Source organism: Cuculus canorus, chromosome 7 (genome assembly GCF_017976375.1).
Source record: "Cuculus canorus isolate bCucCan1 chromosome 7, bCucCan1.pri, whole genome shotgun sequence".
NCBI lineage: Eukaryota > Metazoa > Chordata > Aves > Cuculiformes > Cuculidae > Cuculus > Cuculus canorus.
The window spans coordinates 6929498-6957099 of record NC_071407.1 but is presented as its reverse complement, the minus strand read 5'-3'; the positions used below and the strand labels follow the sequence as shown (position 1 = coordinate 6957099).

The 27602-nt window shown below is 43.2% G+C and overlaps 1 protein-coding gene across 7 annotated transcripts in view; it reads left to right on the top strand.

Annotated features, from left to right (window-relative positions):
* The window catches only part of RBM20 (RNA binding motif protein 20), a 108603-nt gene that overhangs the window by 60700 nt on the left and 20301 nt on the right, over window positions 1–27602 (top strand). For 5 of the 7 annotated variants that reach the window (XM_054072341.1, XM_054072340.1, XM_054072345.1 and 2 more), the window contains exons 2-6: window positions 18859–20002; window positions 21637–21698; window positions 21851–21942; window positions 22302–22399; window positions 26952–27095. In XM_054072341.1, the coding sequence (XP_053928316.1) occupies window positions 18859–20002; window positions 21637–21698; window positions 21851–21942; window positions 22302–22399; window positions 26952–27095 (1540 nt within the window). The remainder of the gene's footprint in view (window positions 1–18858; window positions 20003–21636; window positions 21699–21850; window positions 21943–22301; window positions 22400–26951; window positions 27096–27602) is intronic. The other 2 variants (XM_054072342.1, XM_054072343.1) reach the window with 1 other exon arrangement.

Sequence of the window (27602 nt, the reverse complement as noted above, 5' to 3'; positions counted from 1 at the left end):
TGTGTTCAGCTTCATGGCTGGAAAGTAGTGTTTGTGATGACCCACTATTTAATTCTATATTTGGAAAGAGAAGACTTTAAATATCAATGTATTTGTAACGATGCAAAACCTGCAAAACTGCGTAAGTGCCCACTTCAGGTTCTATTTCTAGATAAGGTTGTGTGTTCTGTAATAGGAATTGTAGTTATTTTTGCCGCAGTATATGGTGTCAGCTCAATTATAGGCATTTTCACAGAACTACTGTTCTTTACGTTCATGTTGTTAGCTCTCAGCGCTGTTTTCTAAGTTCAAGCTGGGAAGACTATGAAAGCAAATTTTAACTTGTTCATAATATTCTTCACTTCACAAACTCCATCTAAATGGGAACATTTTGTGTGGTACCAAAAAAAGCCCTGTGCTCATGTTGTTCACATCTTGCTTTCAAATGCACCAGATAATGCCACTTGTTTAAGCTTAGTCACGTCTGGGGGAATGTCAGGAGTCTGCATCACATGAGCTGCTCCTCAGATTTCCCAGCCTGTATCAGCATGTTTTCCTGGGGTGAAGCAGAGTGGAGATGTTATTAAAATGGCTCATCCTGTATGTTAGTATTGATATTTGAATATATTGATATTTAAATCTCAGGCTTATTCCTGTGATTTTCATGCAGCATTTCACATTTACATTTAACTGCTTTATGGGAAAATACTTTAGTATCTTATTTTCCCTAAGGTGTACATATCAGATGGAAGAACGCATATTCCAGTTAACCACCGTACTTGGATTCTTGTTAACATTTTCAATTTCTGCTTAGCTCCCAGACTTACCACCTTCGAGTGGCTTTAAGTCTGACTTTAGATTAATTTTAAACCCTTCTATCCTCTCCACTGCATGATCTGTTTATAGACCTGGTGTTCCTTGTCCCCCTTCCTTCCTTGGAGGTCAGGAGGCCAGGAGGGCTGTTGGCAGGTCCTCTCTCGTGCTCCAGGTCAGCAGCCATCCCCAGGGCAAATGCAGCGTGTGCAGGACAAGAGAAGCACCCAGCACAATCTTTAGGCTTTATTCCCTACTATCTCCTGCCTTGATGATGCTAGTGATAAATGCACCCCATACAGAACCTGGAGATGCTCCAAGCTGGGCAAATTGCTGAACCTTTCCTCCACAGCATCACTTTTGGATGATGAAGTGCCACTGTTCTCACCAAGGCAGTTGTGCAAACCCTGGAGAGAATGAGAGATTAGGAACCAAAAATGTTGTTAGGACTGGAGTGCTGGGCTGTCTTACATCTTGCTATTGGGAGACTTTTATCCGGGAGGAAATCTGCTCAGTGTGTCCAAGGGTGCCCCGGGAGAAGGTGCTGGCCCTGTTCCCGGAGACTCTGATCTTGTTTCAAGACTCAGAAATTGATTGGCATTGGTTCCCAAGGCCTTGAGCATGTGCTTTGCCCACCTCATCCCTCCGGTCCCTCCCCTGTGGTGTGTATGGAGTTGGACGCCCCGCGTGTGCCCATATAGGGAAGGGTGTAACTGTCTTGTTGACATTGGCTAATCCAGCCAGGCATGCAAAGGAGCAGCAGAGTGTGATTCTCACATGTAGTGTGGCAGATGGCACTTTGGACTGGCTGTCTCCATCACACCCCCAAGAGCGACATACAAGACAGGGAAAGAGCTTTTTTTGCATACCTCTGCATGCTCCCAACAAAGCTACGGAAGAGCTAGGCTGTGGTAGCCCCACGTATTGAGCTACAATCATTCCTAGAGGTGAAAATTAATGAATCTGTCCTGTGCTGCAAATTAACAACAATTCTGCAATGCTTACTCTTAATTTGTACAAAGTCTGTGTGTTAAATTAAATAGCTGAGAAGGTACAAGAGGCGTTGCAGTAAACACTGCCCTGTATTGGTGAAAACCTAGCTGACCATGTCCTTCTTTTCCAGATGTATGGGCCAAATTGGACAAAAGCCAACCAAGTGCTTTGTTATTGAGTTTTCATCAGTGATGTCTAGGTAGCCTTACTCTAAGTTATCGATATCCTTATGCTGGAGTGGGCAGCAGAGCTTACTGTGTGAATTATTCTCTTTCAAACTCTGGTGATGCAAAGGAACCTGCTCCAGGAATGGAGATCCCAGCTTTGCCTTGAATGGACAAATCAGGGGGCAAAAGTATTTGAGAGTATTGCTGGCAGAGAGGCCACAAGCCAGATGACAGCCAGAAGACCTGACTGAAGGTGTACTACATCTGATGAGAGACTTCAAGACTGATCTGTTGTGCTGGAGAATTCTAGGTAATCCAATTAGGTAATTAAAGAACAAAACACCTATGGGAAGATCTCTTTAGAAGTGTGCTTAACACAGTATCTTCAGCTGCTGTCCCATCTGCCAAGTTGTTTCCTTGTGTGGTAATGAACCCCTGCATTCACTCTGGACTACAACACAAAACCTAGCAGGAATGACAGAAAAGTAGGAAAAACATCATTAAAGCAGGTAACTGTCCTCTGCCTGTAGACGGGAACGAGTCAGTGGTAATGCGGGAGGCCAGAATTTCCCTGCAGTGAAAAATCTTCAGCCCACATTACACACATGGGCAACTGGGAATTCACTGCTTCTGTTTTATGTTTAACTATTTTGTCTGCTAAATCATATTTTCTATTGAGCACTTTACTTGTGGTAAAGTATTTAACACAGTAGTTGAACCAGCTACAGAGCACGCATGGATGGTGGGCACATAAGCAAATCCTGCACATATCCTTCTGGTCATTTGGAGGTTCATGCTTGCTTGTCACCTCAGCTCTGTAGAGGTTTTCTTGTCTAGAAAGGACTGTTAAACAATTAAGTCTGACCTTAGATGTAACACAGATGTCCCATCCCATGACTCAGAGGATGCTTTGACCCTCCCAAAACTGGGTTTTACAACTCATCCTCTGATGCCAAGGAGCGGAAGTCCCTGACCCTGGCAGCAGCATGACGCTGTAGCCCGGATAGTTCATATTGGCAGCTAGATTTGATGCCGTTAGTCTCTGAAGCTACTACTCTACAAACACTTGAGTAACTGGAAAAAAAAAAAGTTAAGAGTGCTGATATGATATCTAACAATAGTTGCACCCATAATCCTAGAAGGCTATGATAGAATTTGTCACTATTTCTTCATAATAGGTTAAAAAGTATTTATGAACTTTGAATGTGTTTGCTAGTGTTCCTCCAAAAATGTCAATGTCCAACTACTTAAAATTTTGGAATCACAGTTCTGGGGAGCATTCCTGGTCTTCTGTTTATTAGTTGAGAAATAGACATAGAGAATGGTTTGGGTTGGAAGGGACTTTTAAAGGTCATCTAGTCCATCTCGCCCTGCAGTGAGCAGGGACATCTTCAACCGCAGCAGGTTGCTCAGAGCCCTGTCCAACCTGACCTTGAGTATTTCCAGGGATGGGGCATCTACCACCTCTCTTGGCAACCTGTTGCAGTGTTTCACCTCGCTTAGCATAAAAAATTTCTTCCTAGTATCTAGTCTAAACTTTTCCTGGTTTAGTTTACAGCTATCAACCCTTCTCTCATCACGACAGACCCTGCTAAAAAGTTGCCCCTGTTTTTCTCTTAAGCCGCCTTTAAGTATTGAAAGGCCGCAGTAAGGTCTCCCTGAAGCCTTCTCTTCTCCAGGCTGAACAACCCTAGCTCTCAGCCATTCTTCATAGGAGAGGCATTCCATATCATGTGATGATTTCTGTGGCCTCTCCTGTGCACTTGCTCCAAAGGTCCGTGTCTTTCATGCATGTACTCCAGGTGGGGTCTCACCAGCATGGGGTAGAGCAGCAGAATCCTCTCCCTTGACCTGCTGGCCACGCTTCTTTTGATGCAGCCCAGGATGTAGTTGGCCTTCTGGCCTGCGAGCGCACATTGCTGGCTTATGTCCAGCATTTCATCCACCAGTACCCCCAAATGTAAAAGAGATTTTTGGTTTTTCTCTCTCTCATAAAGAAGCTGTAGATGAAGTTGTCTGTTCCCATGCAGATGAAGTTCCAGTCCCAGTAATGAAGGTGGTTTGCTGTCTCGGCCAGGCTGTAATGCTGTCTGTGCAAAGAATTATGGCTGTTTTTTTGACCATTTGTTTGAATATTGCTACTTGGAGCAGGGTGAGAGCTCAAGAGGAGTGATTCGCTGCGCGTAAAACCAGAAAAAAATACATGTCAATCTTTCTGCATGAACTGTGAAGACAGCTTCTTTACCTCTTCTTTCATAAGGGAAGAAAACACTGCACTTTTTTACAGTGTGTGCCATTAGGAAAGTTGAGATGGATGTAGGAAACTCCTTTAAAGGAACTTTTTTGATGGTTACAGCAATACAGGAATTCTTACAGTGGATCCAACCACTGCCTGTCTGCCAGAGTCTCGTTTCTTAGGATATTATAGAAAGCATGACTCTAAAGCTCATTTTTGTGGAATACAGAGATAAGCTTCTTCCAACCCCCACGCAGTAGATGGTGGTTTATGCCTGGAGATTTCCAAGCTCATGTTCCATCCAGACATCAGGATGTGTTTGTTTATTCAATAATCTTCTCTGAGTGAGGATACTCCTGTATCTGGAGATCTCTGGCCATTTTTCTAAATTCTGCTGTTTAAATATTCAAATTGATCCGTCACATCTCTGCTTGGCTTGCATTGATGCCTCTTACTTTTCAGGATGTTTTCCAAATGACGTACTGATGGTTTCTGTTACAGTAATACTATAATCCAGAAGCTCTGGAGATAGGGGCAGAATCTGAATTTTTTGGTGCTTGCTGTAATAAAAAGAGATTTTTAAATACATTATGGGATATCAAAATCCAGCGATTATGCTAGGCAATTTATATGAAAAGATTGACCTCTGCATTAGAAAGTCATGTCTAAACAATCCCCAAGTTGAGTGTTAGAGAGCAAATTTCCTGAAAAGCCACACCACAGGATTTACAGCTCCTCATCAGATATATTATTGCCTTTGACTCAATGATTTCTCTCCACGTGTGCTAACTGTTCAGTTAAAAATTGCTCTCAGCTTCATCGCTTCATCTTTAATTTTTTTTTTTTTTTGTGATACAATTGATCTGAATTATTTTTTTTTCCTTACCCCCACTAATATTTGAAGACCGCCAGTGAGCCTTTCTAGTCTCACCAGCCTCTGGAAGCATCAGATCGCCTTAGCAGAGGCTATCAGGCAGCTGGGAGACCTGGCATGTGCCTACAAGGTGCGTATTGAGACTAGCACATTGTTCCTATCTGAAGACAATGAACTTTAACCAGTCGAGAGGCTTCACCATCTCTGTCTGAAGTGGATTCACTTTCAAAAGTTAAATTTATTTTTGGTTGCTTTTAATTAAGGGAGTAAAATAGACTGGGAAAGCACATTAGAGTGAATATTAACTGATTTATTCTGAATGGCAAGTCTTTCCTTGAGGCTGGTGGGGGCAGAGGGAGAGCTAGCTGCTGGATTCTTTTTTTTTTTCTTTCTTTTTTCCTCAGCTCAGCAGATAGATGAGGCGAGGACATGCCACAGGGATGAGATTTGCCAGATTGCCTGGAACACTGTCATTTTAGGGGCGAGTTCATTCCTTGGATGTAAAGTGAAACATGGGTATCTGATGACAGATGAAAATGCAGGTTAGGGAAAACCGTAGAGCTTTGAGAGTGAGTCTTTTCCTTCCCCGGAGAGCAGCCTGCATGCTAGGTAGTGTTTTCTGAAATCAAAGTGCCCGTGTTACTTGCCTCACTTTCCTTCATCGTTGGCGGGCTCCTACTCAGTGGAAAAAATGCAAGTCCATCTGCTGTCACCGTCCAGTTGGCTGTCCCTGCCCGTGCCGCTGATTGGGCCGGCAGCTGCAGGCAGGGAGGAACCTGCACCGTTCAGTCACAAGCCATATGCGGGCAGCGGTGTGGATTAGCTCTGCTCCTGGTCGGAAAGGTCTCGACATGGTTCCCAGGCTGAACTCACCATATGTGTTTCACATGATTGTCCTGAGAGTGACATGAAATAGAGAGTTCAGATTCAACTGAAAGTTGGGTTGTGTTTCTTCATCCTGTTTAATATAACACAGATGCAGAGGGGAGCGTGAGGGCATCTGTGCCGGGGGCAGATGCAACAGACTGTAGAAAAGCCCCGTAGGTTTTACTAATTCCTTCTCCTTCCCCTGAATTTTCTGCTGTTTCCTGATGGGAGTTGCATGTTTGAAGGAACACCCTTGGACCACCTGTTAAGCACTTTTCCCCTTTCAGTCAGACTTTGCCATCTCATAAAGACAGGGCTTTTTTGTTTGGAGAAAAGCCAAAAGCTTGAGCAGTAGTTTTTGCCTTTGGAGAGGTGGGGAGAGTGCTCTGATGTGGCACGTGAAGAAAGAAAGAAGACAAGAAAGAAAATTAGAAAACCAGAATGGAGACCTCCTCCTGGGCTCTGCTTTGTGTGAAGTATTGCAGGATTACGATTTTTTTAAAGGTAAGAGTTACACAGGATGATTTAGTCTGTGGTTTGCCTTAATTCAATGTAATTTTGGAAACAGCATCTTCCATAGAAGGATCATGTCACATATAGAATGCCACTGCTTCTGTGAAAGGTTTCCAGACTAATGCTGTTAATTGCAAAAAGAAATTTTAACAAGCTCTTGCTGTCTCCCAGGAGGTTACTAGAGTGGCCAGCTAAGCAGCTGTGATGGGCTGGAAGGGCTAATGTACCCTAGGCAAAAATAGGAATATTTGGCTTATTTTGATCTTTGGATATGGGAGAACAGCTCATTTATTTATTAATGTTAGAAGCAGGGGCACGAAAAGAACATTTTTTGTGTCTATGTTAATTTTTGAATAATGTGCAATATGTGAAAGGTCAATAATTTTGCCACCCAGATGTAAAGCATAAAATATTTTCGTCTCGGAAGGTGCAAAACTTGTTCTTGAACAGGATTGGTTTAACAAGGATGGAGCAGCAACAAGAAGAGACCTGCTGAGATAGCTTGTCAAATATTGCATTAAGGAGGGGAAGGTTTTGCATTGCCTCTCGCCCTTGCTTTAGAGTCACAGCAGAGCCTGCGGCCCTGGTTGATGCTCATATGCGTTTGGGGCAGTGGCTTAGCACTGGGCAGTGCGTTTCCTTTCTGTTGGCTGTTTCTGAGCGGGCAGATAGCTGACTTGTGCAATAACATTATCCCGGTAACAACAGTATCTTTCCTCAAAACCTCAAGTGTCCTTGGGAGGCTGCAAGTCTCAACACAGACGGATTGCTCAGGCATTAAAACACGATGTATTTGAGTGCGTGTTTTAAGAAATCATTAGAACTTAAGCTAGGTAATGCTTGTTGACTTGCAGAGCAAGGACTTGGTTTGTACAAGTTAGTCCCTCTCGGTCTTCGTAAGCACGCTGCGTTTTTTCCGCAGTTGGACTAATTGGACTGTGACCCTCTCCCCGCTAGGATCCCGTGGCGTTAACACTGTGCAGTAACAGGATTTTGGTTCAGATATGTGAAAAGACCAAGAACATATGGCATAAGTATCAACCGATATTGTTTGCCATCCACACTTGGTGCGTGTAATGCAACAGGACCAGCTCCCGGCGGCCACGTGATCCGCCTTCCAGTCCTCCATTTGTGGTGGGGTGGGGTGGGTTTTTTTTTTGGATTCCTGAAGTTGTGACTTTCTGGAAAGAAGCTTGTAAATGGTCAGGGCGCAGAGAGCAGGTAGAATGTCGGCGGGATGTTACCGGGAGGCATGTGCGCAACTCTGATATCGGCTCCTGGCCGCGCTTCCTCCACACCAGCTCGCTGCTCCTGGCAGCTCTATATGTTCCAAGAAGGTAGGATCGCGTCGTGTCACCCGCGTCCTCCCGCCGCACCAAAACGCCTATCTCCCCCCACCTCCGGCAAGGAGGGATGCTTATCTGCCAAGCGGAGAATCTTAGCGATCTTTAAGATTTAATTTGGAAGTACAGCTCATTCTGTAACGAAGGGTAAAGGCTGACGTGTGCGGCTCTGGCGGTAACAGCTAACTGGGATTTCAAATTAACAATACGATCTCGTTTGTGCAGTAGCTTCTTATAGGGCTTAACTTTTTTGTGATACCAGGGCTTTTATACTTTAAAGGACATTCCATGTTGCATTGTATCCTATTGATTTGCCATGGTTAACCACCCTGTAATAAGCCTCATAGTCTGTGTGAGTACACACAAAGCAGAATTATATTAACATTGTTTGCAACCGGTGCGCACAAAATTATTTGAAAGATGTGAAAGAAGTCAAAATACCAAAATCTTTCAGAGGTGGTTGAATTTGGAAATGCTTCCATTAGACTATGAACAGAAGTCCTTGAAATAAAAAAAAAAAAAAAGAATTGGTGCAACGTTATTATTTTTTTCTTATTATTTTTATCTTTTTGTTTAGTTGGTTGATTTATTTAATAACTGATACTTCGAACTTCAAAACGGATTTTTGTTTTCAGAAGGAAAGCCTGGGAAATAAATAAATAAGATAATTTTAATGAAAGTAATTACATATCTTTAAAAAAAAAACCCAGTAGCGGCCACAACTTTCATAGACATCTTTTCACACAGAAGACTGAAGCTGAGTCCCAGAGTGTTTTGAGATTAAAAGGTATGTCAGTAACACAGGATGTAACATAGAAACATAGAATGGTTTATGTCGGAAGGGACCTTAAATATCATCTACTCTGCAGGCTAAGGGAATGAATTACAACCTATTTTTCTGTAGTCATCCAAGCTGCTTAGACTTCTAGACTGCAGCTACTGGGCAGAGCGTGTGTGTGATAGCAAGCAAAAAATTAAGGGGAAATAATACAGTGCTTCACCAAAAAGTACTGGCTGGCCGTCTGCATTGACAGTTTTGTCAGCAGGACTGGGCAAATGCCCAGCTGAGTGTTGTGGACGGGTTAAAAACTTCACACTTTTTCTTTCCTCACAGCTGCCACATGCAGTGCTCTGAAACCTGATATTTTTCATCAAAAACTGATTCTTATTTTCCGTCCTAGTATACTAATCAATTTTACCATGCAGAGCTTGGAGCATATTAACTGTCAGTTACTTCTAATTAATACTGAAGGCAGACAGAAAGGGAGAATAAAATAATTGAGGGTATTTAATATAAAATGCCTCTCCCAATTTTGTTTCCTTTGTGGAAAACTCTTTGGTCCCTGTTCAAGAATTAAGCACTGGCCTGTTTTATGTTTTATTTCAAAAGGCTGATTGAATGGCAGTTTATTATTCTAGACAATAAATTAAACTTCTCAAAGCCAGAGAGTTCCAGCAGTTCTGGCACTGGCTGTTTTCTGCCAGAAGGAACACACTCAGGTCTGATTCATACCAACTGTTGCCCTTTAACGCAAGAAAATAAATAAAACCTCCTATATATCTTTCAAGATTCACGTTAAAATTTCTTTAGCATAGAAATTGGGATGCATTAAAGAAAGAAGTGAGCAACACTCATTGCAAAATAGGTAATGAAAGCTTCTAGGCCAAAATATACCACGTATTACTGCCATGTAACAGTATGAATATTATGGCCTAGTATTAAAGGCTGATATCAAAGAGGTCATGAAAAGAGAGCAATTTTCTTTGATGTTTTATGCTTAAATTTTATGTAACTGAACGGGAATACAGGAGCAATGCTCTTGCTACAGTGATATCGGGAAAGGCTTTACCAGCACGCTTCAGTAACAGCTGAATTAGATCCAGGCTTTGTAAGATTCATGTATAATTTATGTATAACCATAATGCGTGTGGGTATGTAAACAATAGGGGTTTATAACATTTATATGCTTTTAAAATATACATAAAAGGAAAACTGAAACCCAGACCTAAATATGTACTTATGTAATACAGATCTTTTAGGAAATCCGCAGAACTTCTAGTCTTCTATTCAGAAATAAGTGAAGCTTTCTGGTTTTTTTTTTAGCTTATTTATTCCTTTAACTGGCCTACTTTTAAATATTAGCAGTAAAGAGAAAACAAATCATAGTGGCCACTGTAGAGAGGAGCTATTCCAGCGTTTCTCCTTGTGCGCTCTTGTGCTATGGTGGTTGGTAACACATTTAAACAGCTTTTAGATGAGATGGTGAGACTACATTAATTGTGAAATGATTGTGTTGCTCCTGGATGACTTTTAGTCACAATTTGTCACTTTTTGGCTAACCTAGGGTACAAACAGAAGAGCTCAGGTTTGCATGCGGTTTCAGTAGCCTGTGCCGTTACTGTAATGAATGCTGACTAGCGTTCTAAAGACTTACTTTAGTAATGTGTTTTTTCATTACACTTTTAAAATATATTGTTGGCAGTAATATTTAAAAATAAAAGGATAAAAAAGGTGTGTAATATTTTGGTTTGGTTTTTTTTCCCCCAAATGGCAATCCTTTCTTTGAGCGTAAATGAAGCTACTTAGAAATAAAACTCCTTCTTACTACTTTACCCTTTTCACATTTATGTGTCATTTTCCTGTCTACAAACTGAAGATATTACCTTTGTAAAAGGGCTTTTATATTGTCTTCTGTTACTGTGAAATAGAAGTGGTTTATTCAAATGAGGAATTATCTGCCTACCACATTATGCTTCCCGCTTGCAAGACACAAATGAAAATGGCTGTGCCTCCAGGCTGTGGGAGATATTGATACACTCAAATTCTTCTTATTTGGTAGTCGTTAACAATACTATGTGGAAAACATTAGCAGAAGGTGTGGTGAGATACTGCTGTAATGTCTTTGCTAGTAAGTACTATATGCAAAGGATTATTTTTCAGTTGGGCATTGGTCTCTGTGTTTGTGTAAAAAGCTTTTGAAGGATTTCTGACTTGTTTTGTTTTTAAAGGCTGCATTTGCTTTTATTTCCTTTAGGCTGCAGTAAGCTTTCTAGATAATTTCCCCCCAGATTTCTTTTATTTTTTGAGGTGCTGTGAGCACCGAGCCAAGCGGCAGAGCAGCAAACACCGTCCCCAAAGCAGAGTTGCGTTTGCTGGAGCCGCTCGCCCTGTTCCCGCCGGGGTTACCCAGCTCTGCCAGTGCTGATCCCTGTACTGGCCCCTTCACTCACCCTGTGGATTTTCATTGCTGCCCACCTTTTTCCCTACTCTTCCTCTCCCAAAAGGCTTTTGAGCAAGTCCCTGGGGCAGGAGGGGGCTTGGGGCATGACTGCACAGCACCCCGGTGCCGTCGTCTGCGCAGTCCATGGAGAGTCATGAGCTTATTGGGGACCCCCCAACACCCCTTCTTATGGGAGCCCTGCTGGGATGCTGGTTGGCAGGGATAGTCTAGCCTGGAGGCTTTGCAGCATAAAGGGTATTTGAAGCCTAGATGGTAAGAGCTGTTGCTAGAAGGGTACTGGGGAGGCGGTTGCGGGCAGCATGGTACTACTAGACTGTCGCGGCATGCCCCGAAGCTCTATAGAACTGTGTCACGATTTGTCTTACCTAACTTAAATCTTTGCAACGTAGTATGGAGGGCACTGATCTGGTGCTATAACTATTTCTAACAGTTTTTAGCATACATTTGAAATAGCTTTTTAAATACATTTCTTTGACTTCAGGAAATAAAGAATTACGTTTCCTTGGGAAGCAGTTGCAAATAGATGGTTGCTGTAGAGCTAAAGGAATTTGAATGGTTGTCTATTGACATTTAAAATGTAGACCAGTGTTCCTGTGTGCCCAGTGATGGTCAGAGACATCCCTGATGTGCTGTGGCACATCAACAAAACCAAACAACATTTAAATGTCATCGATCAAAGCGATAACTTTCCCATCTTCTGAAAATCATTACCTTGGCTTTAGGTAGTACATACGGTAGACTACGTCCCTTATTTGAAAGGAGTTGAACTTTGCTTAATTAAATATTTGTGGAGAGATGCATTGCATGAGGGAAAGCAGAAACAAGCCCAGTGTACAATCTGGAGTTCCACACAATGTAAGAAACAAATTTCCAAGGTAAATGCATAGTGAATAGCAGGGGTGGGAAATGTGATGGCCAGTGCAGACATCGGTGGTACCTGGTTTTGTTATTCTCACACTATAAAAGCAGATTGTTGTCTGTAGCACTGGATTTGGCATTTGAAAGCAGCTAAATCAAATAGAAGCAAATGTTACTGTGAAGAAACATGACTGTATAGTTGATTTTAAACAACAATGCAAAACGGCTCTCCCAGAACCTTAGAGCAAGAGTTGTTAATAAGAAATCATTATCACCAGAGATTATCTACCCTTTTATTCTTGCAACTGCAAATAGAAGAGTTGCTTTTTTTTAGCGCAAGCGACTGTCGGGGAGGAGAGAGCACAGTCTCTTCAGCACGCAAAGCAGATGGATAAGATGTCCTTGAATTACTGATGTTTAGAGAGAAAGGTGCATTGCGGTTCCCTTCTTGGGAACAGTCTTTAGTCTAGTTGACACTTTCATTGATGACTTGAGTGAACAAAGCATCCATTAAATCTGCACCTAGTGCCAAGAAGAGAGGATTTACAAGTGCTGTGGAGGCAGCATGGGAATCCAGAGTAATCCTGACAAACTGGATCTGCCATGACCTGGATGCAATATTGATGAGGACAGTATGAAATGGTGATATGATAAATCCATTGGACAGTCAAAAGGAGAAAGCTCTGAGCTGGCTTTTCCTGTGTGGGTAGTCAGACCATCTGAGCTCCAGAGATCCCTCCCAAACAGTGTCTCTGGGCAACAGCTCTTCAGGAAAGAGGCTGGGTGTAATAGGGGACCAGGGGCCTGTGTTACAAACAAAAATTATCTTACTAGGTGTTACAAACAAATGCAGCACACAAAATGCACAGAGAAGGGACCTGAGATGGTTGTAGAGAAAATTCAATAGTAACTACAGGAAGGTAAGAGAAATCCTTCTCATTGTGCATGTGAAGACTGGTTTATGCTGTCAGTTGAGAACCACCATGGGCTTCAAGGGGAGCTTTGAAAGACTAAGGGGCTAAAGGGATTCGGGCAATTAGTTGTCCTTGGAGGTCATGAAACCTCCAACAAAGAAGGTTCCTAAGAGCAGATTAAATCATAGAATTATATAATAGAATCATAGAATTGCTTGTTTGGAAAGGACCTTTGATGTCATTGAGTCAAACTGTACCTGTTCACCAATCAATAAGTCAAGACTGGTTGAGTTCACCTTGATCCCACCATAGAAGTGAGTCTAACCATTCTCCTAAGACCACTTCCAATTTTATTTCTGTGATCATAACTATTACTAAGATATATCCACTGTTTGCCCCTTTATCTTGTCCCTTTTCCAGTGGAAATCGCTCGACTTCTTCACATATAAACTAAGGCAGGGGACATTTTGCCTGAAAGTTTCAAATGAGCAAAAAGGGCTCTCGGTAGGAGGCAGGCGCTTAACTGCTATCACCTTTGTAAACCTTGAGTTTAGCAGCTCTTGAGAACATTTTGCATTTCATCTTCCAGCTGACTGTTAGGTTGGATGATTGTCCAAATAACAGAGTTTACTGTTGCCAAACATATGCAAAACTCACTTGGCAAACCACATGTATACATTGGCTGATGTTTTATTTTACTCCCTCAATAGCATAATGGGTGGCTTTAGAAATCATTATTTGGGATAAGAAGGGGTTTACTTGCAGCTTACAAACGTATTAAAGTAGCTTAAGGTTTTTAGTGCTCTCCATCAATAGCTGAACTCACTGTGAAACGTGATCTCTTTTTTTTTATGATTTCTAACCAGAACTCAGTTAAAAAAAAAAAAGTTTGGCGGTAGATGATTTCAGAGTTTAAATTATAAAGGTGGAGGGATTTTCTCTTTTCAGTGGACTCTCCAAGTTTTTCTGATGAAGGAGTTATTTTCACTAAACCCCAAAGAAAATACTTCTGTTGGAGCAGAAAAGAAAGAAAACAGTCATTTAGTACCGGCCAGATGCAATCTAGAGTGTAGTAAAAAGTTGCTGTGTCCATTTTTTAACCAATGCTCCAGTCTTTATTGACATAAGTGCTGGGTTTATTCAACAAGCAAAAATGAACATAAACCCTGAATTCTTTATGGGATCAGCCAAACAGCGTAACAAAATATCAATGTAATAATTAATTGTTGTGATAATTAATTTATGTTGTTGAGATTACTGAACTTTTTCTTTACTTCTACCAGCGTTTGGAACACGGCTGTGCAGTTCCCTTGAATTCAAGAGGCCAAATTCTGTCCTCGCAGACAAACAGGTCATCTCACTGAAGTGCTGTCAAACTGTGCATTTTTATTTGAAGACTAGGTTTGCCCCTAATACTTTATCAACTTCATCTATATAAAAATTGGTTTGTTTATTTTTAAAGGGTTTTTATTTGCTCTTTTAGGACAGCAGCAATTGTTTCGGATGAGTTTAGAAAAGGCAGCCCTATGTGTTTTGAATAAATGATAATTTACAGGGAAGGGATGTTCACACTGCTGCCAAAGAGAATATAATTGATTTTGTGCTTAGATAATTTGTAAGTGGTTCTCTTTGATGTATTTAAGAGTCCTGAATTGAAATATAAAGTTTGCTGACTGTTAGAAAAATTGATTCAGAAACAGCCTTAATGGGTGAAAAACCGTGATGCTATTGCAAATATGGTCTCAAATCTAATAATGTGCTTCTGAAGAGTAGTCATAGGTCTAGGATACTTGGGTGTCTTAGTATTTGTGGCCATTTTAATTCTGAAATCAACACAGTGACACAGAGAGCTTGGGGAAGAAAGTACACATTTTGGGAAAAAAAAAGTTAAAAAATTATCTTTTAAAGGTTTTGACAGGTAGGTGTAATTATATGTAAAGGCAATGTGTCATAGGGCAGGGAATGCAAAAAATCTTAGAGGACTTGCAAGATACATGGAAAATGCAGGAAAACAGATTCTGCACTGCTACGGAGTATACTTTTTTCCTAAGTATTCAAATTCACACCTTATGCAACATTTCAAGTATTTGTGAGTATAAGTACTTCCCAAATAAATAATTGCAGCTAAAATCATAACTTTATTAGTTCAGATTTTAAAATTTATTTCTTAATTTTGGGCACTTTAAAATCTTTAATCTTGACATTTAAAAATCAAGCTCCAGGTTGTCAGTCCATTATGATCGGTGTGGTTTGTGTTCACCCTTTTCATCACTCTTGTAGGTAGGATTACTCAAATAATCCAGCCATCTAGATAACTTTACCTCCGACGCCGCGCGTTGCTTGCTGTTCTTGGATGCTGAAAGCAGAATATGGATTGCAGGAGCGGCAGATGGGCTGAACTGATTTATAGCAATGTAGCCTTGCCAGTGTTTGTGATCTCATTGTGAGCATTGCAATAGTTGATGCACGTCTTCAACTCCTGCCTTCCAGAGGTGTGCGAAAACTTGCCTGAGTTATGGATTTCTTTGCGGGAACTCTATGGCTGTGCTCCTGCCTGTAATTATTTTAGTAAAGAAAGACCATTTCTAGCTCTTCTGGTTGTGCAAAGAGACCGCTGGTGTAGACCAGCTGTACAGCTAATGTTAAATAAATAAACCAAGAGGACAACTTCTGTTTACTTTCTACATCGCTGACCTTATAATTGGGAATGTTTTGCATGGGATAGAGCTAACTTTGGCTGACGCAGGCTAATTCCCTAGGCACTCAGTGGGGAATGAGAGCTTCATTCAGCTGCTTTGAATCATCTTGCAGCAGAGACCCCCCAGGAGCAGGCAGGGGCTGCGTTTTGGTAACCCGAGGGTGAGCTGGGGTGGGAGGTGTGTGTGTACGGGTGGTGAACAGACCCTGCAAAGTGCCTTAGCTGAGCGCTCTCTTCGCTTCGTGTTTGTAGTTTCCAATAGTTTAGTAAATCTGTAGCAGGTTTATTTGCAAATTATGTTATCAAGTACGTGAGTGTTATGGTTGTAGAACAGAAAGAGGGAAAGGAATTTTGTAAGCTGTGCACACAAATCCCATGAGTCTCTTACATCTTGTATTTCATAACAGAACAGAAATCCTCAGATTTGGGTGCTGCACTAAAAGATGTCTTTACTCAGAGCTTTTCTCCCAACCTCCCATCTGTGTATCTGCTTTTCCTGCTGACCCATGAATATGCCCTTCCTTCTTTGCCTTGGTTAGATGATAAAATATTCTCTTCCTGCTTGTGGGAGGATAAAGCATGCAACCCGTAACACCCTGAAATCTGGAAATTCATAACAGACAGCTGGATTTTGAAGCTGTGGCCATTCCCAGACCTACTGGTGCATAGGAGCGACTCTCACTAATTCTATGCCCTCCACAAGTGGCTTGGAGGCTGCAGCTTCTCCTTATGGCATTTGGTTTTATGCAGGTAAGGCAGTTCCCTGCAGCTTCCCAGTTTTCCCATTGCTGGCTTGCAGTCCAGGGATGCTCTGGCAAGGCACTGCTTCTGTGCTGGGACATTTCTTAGAGACAGGCTTCGAAGTTGGTCAAAATATGAGGAGGTTGAGGGAGCTTCATGCTTGTCAAGTGAGGTGGTTTTGCTGGAGAGAGGGAGCCGGTGCCTGCGTCGAGCAGGTAGCCGCTAGAGCTAGGAAATGGCTACAACTGCTGGATGTGCATGTCGCTAGAATTAGTAGACTGTTGGGAACAGGAGTCCTCTGTGGCTCCTGAGCCTGAAAACATCGTATGCTGGCTGATGGCTTTTCTTTTTATTTTAAGATGGTTAGGCAGTTCTTATTTGCGTGTTCTATAAAGCTTTCTAAAAGAATTTTACAGCTTACTTAGCGTACAAAAGGTATAACCAGCTATAAAACGAAACAGTTGTCAGGGCTGCGGCAGTGCCATGCAGCACATCATCAGCCAGGATGCTCCAAATGCTGGTGGAACGATACAGACCGGGCACAGGGTTGTGCCACGTCCCCTGGCAGTGGTGACAGTGTGAGCACCACTATGAGATCCTCTTCTTGCTGGTCCCCTCACAGCTCATGGGGCTCTTCAGCAGCTTTTGTGGGTCCTCATCATTTCACGGGCTGAGATTTCTGAGAGCTTCCATGTTGTTTTGATTGTACTTGTGCCCTGACTCTCATCCATAATCAAATTTACAGCAAAGTGTGTTATTAAGTACAAGTCAAAGAGTAAGTGCTGGAAACCACACAGGAAAACAAAAGGCACCTCCTACTCCGAAGCATGCTGGTGTCAACTTGTGCTGGCAGGGAGTCTCATCATTACATAATGATGCACTTATCCAAACGGCGTTTTGTATTTTGGGAGACAGATGTGCCTTGCAGTTGCTAGTGGAAGTTAAACGTTAAATATGAAACCCATTCATTTTCTCTTAGTCATACTTTGGATTTAAGCAGATGTTTTGCTAATTTGTGGTTTTCAAATGTAGCATGCTGACAAGACATTTATCATTGACTACAACTTCATCCATGCAGTTTAGCAAATTGGCCAATTATTAACAGTGAGGGTTGCGTGGCAGTTGATGCGTAACTCCTGCTGCTTTGAAAGGCCTAAATTGAAACTCAATACATTTTTACAATATAAATTAATTGAGCTTTGGACCACATCTCTGTTATTCGAGTGCTCCCTCCTCTCATTTTCAGAATGAAGAGCCATTTGTAATGGGCTGAGTAGCTGTGCCATCTGTGAGCAGAGGTTGCTGGTGGTGGAAAAAGTGATGGCTAACATTTTTCTGGTGGGGATGTGAAAATGACTGATGGTATCCAGGCGTAGGCGGCATGACATACAGAGGGAGCGCGGCCACAGGACAGTGTATGTGCATGCAGACCAGGCTGGCTCTGCCACAGGTGATGCAGGAGGCATCCTGGAAGGGTGCGGGGCAGGCAGTAAAAGCAGGGTGGGTGCAGCTGCCTGGAAGCTAGTGCTGCCTAATATTTTCCATTGTATCATTTCCTTTTAACTTTGCTCATTTTGATTCGTTTTTTTTCACGTTTTCGGGGTTTGATGGGGTAGGAGGAGGAAGGGTTGGTGGTGGTGGTGCTGTGAACTGATGACATGTCCCAAAGGTGCTGCCCGAAGGCAGGATCCACCATACACCTGAAAATATCATCTCCTGTTTTCCCAGCTCTGGAATTCAAGCAGGCAATTTAGTCATCATTTTTTTATCCCACATACAAGACTTGAAGGAGAACACTCAGTGCACCTCTAATTTCTAGAAAGCATAAAGACCTTGATTTTTACCAGCTGGCACTCTATAAATTTTGTCTTACATTCCAGCTGAACTGGAGAATTTCTTCAGGATGGTTCATTCATAGTTGCTTCAGCTTCTGACAAATCATTTGCTTTTTTTCTTCCTCTATATTTGCATCTGCACAACTGGGAAACGATATATTTTGTTATAGAACAGGCTGCCACGCAGATTAATTAGATGAGAACTGTAAACAATTAAAATAAATACATGCAGTGTATTTAATCTTGCTTTATGCAGCCAGATGTGCTAGGAGTGAAGTACCTACAGGACTGGCTTTTCAGTTCCATTTAATGTCTTTTTATTCATATCCCCTTGCTCTGCGGGAAAACGGAGTAATGGTAATGTCACAGAATCAGTCCGGAGTGGTGATGTCTCAGCAGGGAGGCCAGAGGTTGCACAAAGAGCAGAAGAGAGGAGAAATTTTAGATTTAAGGATGGTATGGGAGGGCTTATATTGTTTCTGTTCCTAGTTTGTAACAGAGACATGAGCTAAAGACCAATTCCAGAGGTTGATGAGAGATGCAATGCAGGTTTTGAAGAGCGATCTTCTCCCTAGTAGCTTTTTAGTGGAAAGGAATGCAACAGTGGGTGTGGAAGAGTAGATGAGAGGTTATGACTACCTTGTCAATCAATGCCTTGCTTTCCTTGGGTTTAGCTAAGCTAAATCTCCAGAAGCATCTGTGTATCCTATGCCAAGCTTTAGCAGGAGGCGAATGCAGGTAGATGTTGGGTGAATTTGTCTAACCCGGATTCTGATCCTCTGCAGCGCTGCCAAGCTCCTGGAGAAGAGTCCGTTCTCCGTCGGCGCTCCAAACCCCCTGCTCCCCTCGCCGGCGAGCCTGCAGCTCGCGCAGCTCCAGGCGCAGCTTACGCTCCACAGGCTGAAGTTGGCTCAGACTGCCGTCACCAACAACCCAGCTGCCGCCACCGTCCTCAACCAGGTGCTCTCCAAAGTGGCCATGTCCCAGCCGCTCTTCAACCAGCTGAGGCACCCCACCGTGATGAACGCTCCGCAGGGCCACCCCGCAGGGCCACCGCAGGGACCTGGCATCGCCGGGGCGAGGTTCCCTTCTGGTGGCATTGCCTTTCCTGCCCAGACCCCAGGATTAGCTACTCCGAGCGGCAGCCTGGGGCCGGTTCAGGCTCCGACCCCCAACACCATCGTCATGAATCCTTTCGGAGGTGTTATGGCTCCCACCTCCAGCCAGCCATCTGTCATGGTGGGTCTCAACAAGGCAGGCACCTCTACTGCCGCCGTCGGGGGCTTTTATGAGTACAACAAGCAAAACGCCGCCAACGCTGCCCCTCAAGCGTACACCTCGGAGGGGGACCAGCACAGCCTCCTTGGGTCCCACACGGGCTCGGCAGTGGCGGCGCCACGCTACAAGGGTCACTTTGAGGCGACGACAGCCTTTCCCAAGGAGGCGTATGGGGCGGCATCGGCAGCCCAGCACGGGGCAGCGCGAGCCTTCCCTGGCGACCTACATGCAGGCTCGCATCCGAAAGGGGATACTGGCCCTGTCTTGCATGGCAGCGCTACAAACAACGAGTGGGAAAATATCCCTAATTTCCCCAGCCAAAACAAGCCTGACCTCGTGCCCGGCGACAGCCTGTGGCCGCCAGCGAGTCAGCAGCAGTATGAAATAAGAAACGAGCTCTACAACCCCGAAGAGCCAACACCTGACACAAAGTTCAGCGCGGCTGGCCCCCCCGCCTTCGGCCGCCTCAACCACAGCAAGCAGAGCTTCGGCAGCCCTCGCATGAGGCAAAAGGAGGAGCGGAGTGGCGGCGCATCCGACCTGACTGCCCGCTCGCTGCCACGGCACCAGCTGGGTGACTGCTGCGGCACAGCCCCCCTCCATTTCCCCCACGTCTGCGCCCTGTGCGACAAGAAGGTCTTCGATCTGAAGGTGAGTGGTTTTGAAGCGCCTTTGGGGCATGGTTCAGACCCTCGAATGGGCTGCCCAGTGGCTGATTCGGCCACCAGCTCCTGCCACTCCTTGCTGCCAGCTTCCATTGCCATGGAGATGCCCTGGGAGGAGTGGAAACAAAGGGCCATAGTCTCGCTCTTTCACTCAGGGTGTCGCACATCTGTTTCATGGCAATTACTTGGGTTTCAGGGTTTGGTTTTGTTCTGCATCTTGCTGTGAGTGACAGTGAGAGTATGGGGGTGGCGTGAGAAATGTGAGGTCTGAGCTGGGGTCACAGTGCGTCTTATGGGCTCAAAGCTAAGGGAGGAGGAGCTTGAAGCCAATCCCCCACTTTTCAAGCTGGTATTGTAACCACACATCTGCAGCTTCATCTGCCTCTCCCTTTCTCTTTGCATTTCTGATCCACCCTAACAGCCTTGTGGGAGCAGCTTGCTTAAACAAAACAGTGCATTTTGATAACAGCATTTTAATAATTCCTCTGTTGGGATCTCTTCCTCCTTCAAGTATCTTTAAGGAAAATTTAGGACTCAAGGTCCCCAAGAACTTGTAGAAGCAAGAAGCTGCTCAGCATGTGTGGTGCAGACCACACTCGCACTTCTCTTTTCATACTGCCAAGGGAGCTCCAAATTCCACCTCACCCTTGAGAAGCTGCTTCCCAGTTGTTCGGAGAGCCTGTGTGCTAGGTCACGTTAAATAAGTCAGGTCTGGAGAAGGCTCTCTGAGCCCCACAGCCATTCGTGGGCTTGGCTAGTGTTGTTCTGGCCTCCTGGTGAGTCCTGCTGAACAAGTCTTTGCAACCTTTTCTGTTGCATCGCAGGACGGACACCTAGCTGCAAAGGCATGTGTTTTCACGCTGATGATGGCCTGACAAAAACATTACAACTACATGTTTACAGGAAGGAAGATGGCCAGCAAATGAAATAGTACCTGATAATTACACGCTCTGGGGTTTTGGGATATTCAAATATATTTGCTCTTTCGTGTTTCCCTTTTACTCTTTTGAGCAGCTGCTTGCAAAAGGGCTACAGTGGTTTCTGCAGGTACAGGGCTGGGCTGAAGCAGCCCCCATCTAGGGCACACTGGGCTTTTCTTTTTTTTCACTGAACGTTTAAAAGGGCAGGAGAAATGTCATCGAGGTGAGTTTCAGTTGGTCTGTTTGTTGGTGCTTAAGACATGATTTGGATCATAGAAGTGTAAATCAATAAATGTACTTTGACAAATTGTGCTGATCTACTGAAATAAATAAGCACTGTCCTGGCTGCCTTGTGAGCTGAGCACCTTCGATTTGGATATCGCAGGAGTCGTGGGATGCTCAGCACCTCACAGGGTGAGCTCTTCAGCTAGAGTGAAGTAACTGAATTAATAGGAATATACTGGATTTAAAAACTAATACAGAGAAACTCTCCTTTTGTAAAGTAACTGATAATTTAACTACAAATAACGAATCAGTAAATGCATTGGGTGAAGGCACACTCGGCTCCAGCATCACACAGTTTGATCTTCAACATCTCAGGATTGGTTTTAGAATAAGGTAAACTGGATGAAGAAGAAATCTCTTGTAGGTTTGCCCTCAGGATTTTTCCTATGCTCATCATCTGTTTGTTTCAATGTAGGACTGGGATCAGCACATTAAAGGAAGTCTTCATATCCAAAAATGTATGGCTTTTTCAGATAAGTAAGTATTATTTTAGAGACACTCTTCCAACTGAATTTCTGACGGAGCATCCCATACTTCAATGGCTTTACCCTGGAAATTTACTAATAATTATGCTTAAGTATTTATGGCACATTATGCATGCTCCTAAAGTTCTTTTCTTTCTTTTCCAGCACTGGTATCCGGTGTGTATTGAGCTCAGCGGATGGAACATTGCATTTATCGCCAAATAACGCAGCAGGTTTCAATCCATCTAGCATTGAAGGTGAATGGTTGTATGTGCAAGAGTTAAAAACACTTTTTTTTTTTTTTTTTTAATTGAAAAGGAAGTCAGTCTCTGGGGAGAAGTAGACATTTTAAATGAAATATGATATGAGTTTCCAGGGAAAACCTTTTGGAGGTTGTGCACAGAAAGGCTTGAAAGCCAATTCCATGCCTTCCAAAGTACGAATTTGTTTTTCTTTCAAACAATGACTTATTTTCACAGTTCAATGCAACAGTGTATAATTTGGTGTAGAGACTATGAAATTAATTATTATGTAAATGGGGCTTTGCTTACTGAAAACATTAATGCAACTACTGTGAGTCAAGATTTTCATGAAATGTGTGTAATCCATTATTTAGATTATCCACCAAATGTCGGCTCGTCTTTTATCACTACGTCAACAAGATCCTTTGGCCAGCCAGGTCCTACATTTTCTTCTCCTGCACCAGGGGTAAGAGTGAGTACCTAAACAAATTGATCGCTGTGTCAAGATTCCTGTAGAAGCCACTTCTACTTACTGGAATTAAAACCATGAAGGCTTCCTTTCAGACAATAATCTGAACATTCAGTCTGTTATTTCTACCTCTCTCTAGTTCTTTTATGGTTTTTATTTTGGCCAAATCAGAACTTGATTGTAGGGTTTTGGAGTTTTTTTCGAGTACTAAAAGTTGTTTGCTTGTTAGACAGAGATGGAGTCGGTTTTGTTTGTATCTCGTTGACTTTTTTCCCCCATCTTCTGAATCTTTTTGACCCAGGAAGTTCAGCTTCATCTTGGAATTAAGATTTGGATTAGTTTTTACTTTCTCTGAGTATCAATCCCAGCAAGCAGCCTTCCATCACTCCAATTATTTATTTATAGTAATTGCTCTCTGCTTCTCCTGTGCTGGGGTGCTCCTCCCAGGTACGATAATGGCAAAGGTAGTGGCTGCAGCTTCGCTAACCATTACTTACCTGGATGTCCCAGATCAATTAATTATATTAGACTAACTTTTTCTTAGTTTATTTTAGGGATTATATCATCTGCTGCTACTGATAGTGTTTCAGAAAGTTTACTTTGGTGTACAGCCTTCCTTGGTTTAGGTTTATTAGCCCCCCACTCATTCAACACAAGTCCCCACTTACATCGCTCTAATGCACACTTGAATTCCTAGCCCACTATTCCAAAAATGCCAGGAAAAAAAGGATAGCATTAAAAGTGTTTCTTACACCGGTGAGGCAGAAAGATTTTAAAAGGGAGGGAAAAGAAGGGAAATAAAAGGAAATCATATACATAATAGAAGTATAAAGTTGTTAGGGTTAAAATGAAGCTCAAAATATAGTGGAAAGCTATGATTAAACTGACATCAAGGACATCTGCTAGAGCATTCATGGAATAGCAGCAGTAATCCAGGGGTTCAAGTTTTCACCTTGTTAGCTTTTGTGTATATATCCTGGTGTGATCTCAGACACTCTGGAAAGCCGGGCTGAGTTGTGTTCCTGTGCCACTCCAGTTCACATCAGGCATTGCTTACAAAAACGTCATCCTGATTTGTTTAATCCAACCAATTTTCTACTGGGTGGTTTTGCTGTGCAATAGGTTAGTTGGAGGGGTTTTAGCCTTTGCCTGCCGCAGACGTATGCAGGGGAGCGAAGAGCAGAGCTGCTCGCGACAGCTGCCTCCAAGGTCAGAGGTGGACTAGCAGCGGGTGCAGGGGAATGTTCCTTTTCATCATGTCTGTCAACCTCGCAACAAATGAAATTGCTGTTAATACCAGTATCATTTCTCCTTAGAATCTGTCACTATTTATTATTTAAGCTGCCTGCAGAAGTCCTCCTTCTGAATGACTTGCACTAATAGGAGAGAGAAAAGAAACAAATAACTTCGATTTTCTTAGACACTGTAAATCCTCTTTTTCTTCAGAAGCTTATTGGTGGACAGGGAGCTATATTAAAGGTGTTAAGATTGAGTTTGCCAGCTGTCATTCACTCCACTACCCAGGTGGCTTATAATTTATTACACCTTTGCACGGTAGTATTCACTTTCAGCTAAGCTGCTGCCATTTAACTGAGCAGTGGGAGGTTATACTTGACCCTGCGTGTAATCATAAACAAAGTGTTCAGATTTCTGAAAGAGATTGCTGTGTGCTGTCCATCTGCAAATAACTCTCTCCCTCTTCAAAAGGCAAATAGAGCCCTACAGATCTTCACTCGGGCATGGAGAGCTGTTAGCACTGGAAGGATGGGACTGGCAGTTTCTTATTATTTTTAGAAAAGAGTAATGAGAAGCTTAAGAAAGTGATAAAGAGTTTGAAAAGCAAGAAACAAAAAAAAATTAAAAAAAGGTGTAATAAAAAATAAACAAATTGGATTGATGAAATAATATGGCAAACAATATGAGGTGTATTTCACTGCTGTGCATCAAAATATTTCTGTAGTAGTTATCCATCCGCATTGGTAAAGCCCTGCAGCATTGGTTGCAAAGAATGATAACTCAGAGTCTTATTTAAAATCACATTCAACAATTGACACACAAACAGCACCTCTAATTTCCTGACTGTGGATGTGGAAGGTGTATGCAGAGCTGTCTGTTTCATGAATGGATCCAATTGAACCTCAGTCAGCTGACTAGATTATTGCTTGGTACAGCCCATTGACTTCTTGTATGAGTATGTGACCACCTCTTAATCATGAATTACGGCAGATTTATGGCGTAGCATTTTGATTTAAGCCATTGCCAATTGTGAGGAGGTGGTAACATCTCACAGTCATTTGATTTAATGTGCTGCTGTGCACGTGTCCGAACACGGGCTCTGGAGCCCACGTAGGGAACAGCTTAGACTTTCTAGTCCCATAGACTCTTAACATATCATCTCATAACAGACCTAGCAAAACCAACAGAAGGTGCCAGGAGTGTTCCTATACTGGGACTGCGTTTGCTGTCAGGAAAATTTCCGTTTCCTCTTCTAGCTGGAGTTGTATTCTCCTTGTGCACTACATGCTGCCTTGCTTTATGCACGGAGACATGACTTGCTTTTCTTTTCAAGTGGAGTTGAGCTGCTTCACCTTCTACAGGATCAGGTCTTTGTTATTTTCCTGCTAGAGAAAATATCTTACTTCTGGACTTTAGCACGTCTTTGGCTTACCATCTGTGCTTGGGCGGGCTTTGGAAGGTGCACACTGAATAGGAGACCACTGTATAATACAGGGTCTTGCTGCAGCAAAAATACACAAATGGTTAAGTGGTGAAGCCTGGAAGGAAGGTAATGGGATGAAGGTGAAAATTAGATGACATTAGCTCTGTAACTTGTGAGCCTGCGAACTAGCTGACAAGCCAAACATTTGTGATGGCTCTGGTGAACTTGATCCCGCAAGATTACGTGATTTGCATCTTCCCTTGAATGGCACAATTTTAGCTGAAGGTGGAGTTACGTAGTGGGCTGACCCAGGCAGGACAACAGGGTCCCACCAAAGATGTTCTATCACTTTCCTTCCCCAGCTGGACAGGGGAGAGAAAAATGTAACAAAAAAGCTTATGGGTCGAGATAAGGACAGGGAGAGATCATTCACCAATTACCATCATGAGCAAAACAGACTCAAATTGGGGCCATTAGTGGGTCTATCTTGGATCAGGTTGGCATTAGCTGGGGGAAACTTCTAGCAGCTTCTCACAGAAGCCATCCCCGTAGCCTCTCCACTGCCAAAACCTTGCTGCACAAAACCAGTACAAGTTACTTCTTCAGTAAAATACTAACAGCAGAGGTCCTAAACAGGGAAATAGTCTGGGAGGACTTAATCCTGTGTAAGCGATGTTTTGCATGTCATTAGCTAGGATAAGTTAGGTTCTTCTCTGAGCATACCCTGATGCCGCTTTGCACAAGGAGTGTAGACTCTACTTTCCCTGTCAAGGAGATGGGCAGCATCTTTTGGAACTGCCCCAGCACTGGGTAGTTTTCCACTCTTGGGAAGCGATTCCCACACTGGCACCGTGTACCTGTGCCAACCCAGCTGGAGAGCTCTGCCTCCATGCGCATCCAGTGGTCACTGTGCCCCCAGGGGAAAAGTCCTTCCTACTGTACGGTCGTTTCACTGTATGTCGTTTCATTGAGAGAGGAAGATAGTAGGTTTTCTAGCCTGAGGTACAGTGTGTCTGCCTGCAAGTTAAACGGGGTCACTTTTATCCCTGGCCCAGTCTGTTCCACCAGGGCAGAAGGAGCATTTAAATTCAGCCCGTTATCCTGAACACTTCTCTACTCAACTAAACTGATTTCTAACATCTATAAATTCAGCAAGGACCGCAGTGAGCATCTGTTTCCATTTCCAGGCACCACCAGCACCACATAAGTGGGCATAAAACAGTCAAAAAGACTAATATTCTGTGCATTTCTTACAAATTCTCTGCTAAGGGCCTTTTACTCAGAGACAGTGCACGGTGCCATCATGTATCGGGAAGATACAGAACCGCCAGTGGGACAGGCTGATGCAGATGGGGTGAAGAAAGCCGTAAGGGTTGTGCTGGCTTGCTGGATGGGTACCGGCCACACGGGGATCTTGTCAAGAGGGGCTGAGGCCTCCTGATGGCAGGGGCACCCTCTGTCTCCAAACACCAAAGGGCCTGCAAAGTCTCGCTGGTGCTGAGTACAGTGCAGCAGCCTGTGGCCGGGGCAGCCCACGCCCCTGCAGGGACGTGCCAGGGAGCTGAAGCCATGGAGTCCATGAGGTCAGAGGTGGCGAGTCAGCTTTTGCAGCAATATCATTAATCTTGTTTGAATGAGAGCATCTCTTTTAGAAATACTATCTGGACTTTGTAATGTCCAGGAATAGAGACTCCATTGCAAGCTGCACTGCAGTTAAACATTTTCCTTCCCATTTGTATTTCTAACCCGAGATGTTGTAAAGGTTTTAAAGAAGGATGTTTGTCCTTAATAAAAGGTACATAAAACAGAACATTTGAATTTTCACAGATATGTAAGGTCTTATCTAGTAGATGCTGTATCTAAGATAAAAACTGTTTTGAGTTTTTTTTCCCCCAGTTTCCCCAGAGGAAATCTGCACTGGGTCGAGTTGTTCACATCTGCAACCTCCCTGAGGGAAGCTGCACGGAGAATGATGTCATTAACCTGGGCCTCCCGTTTGGGAAGGTCACCAACTATATCCTCATGAAATCCACTAATCAGGTACTGTGTGTTTGGGGTCGTTGGTATTGATGTCTGTTGGCATAACAGCACATTGGCACAAAGACAGAGATGTCTTCCTTTATAGTAGAAACTTTAATGTACAAAGCCTGCTCTTAAAGTAAAAAAATGGTGGTGTTCACAGAATGAGATGATGACATAAACGTGACCGCTGCCTCATAGTTCTCGTTAGAAAAAGAACAGAAATCTTAATGAAGACATGTTGTAAAACTGCACTTTTAAAAATAATAATAATTATTATTTTTTAAAATGATTTTTTTAAAAGGGAATAACTTGACCTCTTTGTCTCAGCCATTTGTTCGGATTACTTTTAGACTTCTCTTGTTCTGTTTTTTTTTGGGTGTTATTGCTTTCTTGTCCATACTGGTAGAGCTGAAGTGGGCATTGAAGAATGACTTGCCACACATGCGACGGAAGGCTGTGCCCTTAGAGGGAGTACTGACAGCTCACTCCCTTTTAATCTGCACTAGATTGTAGTACAGCTCTTTC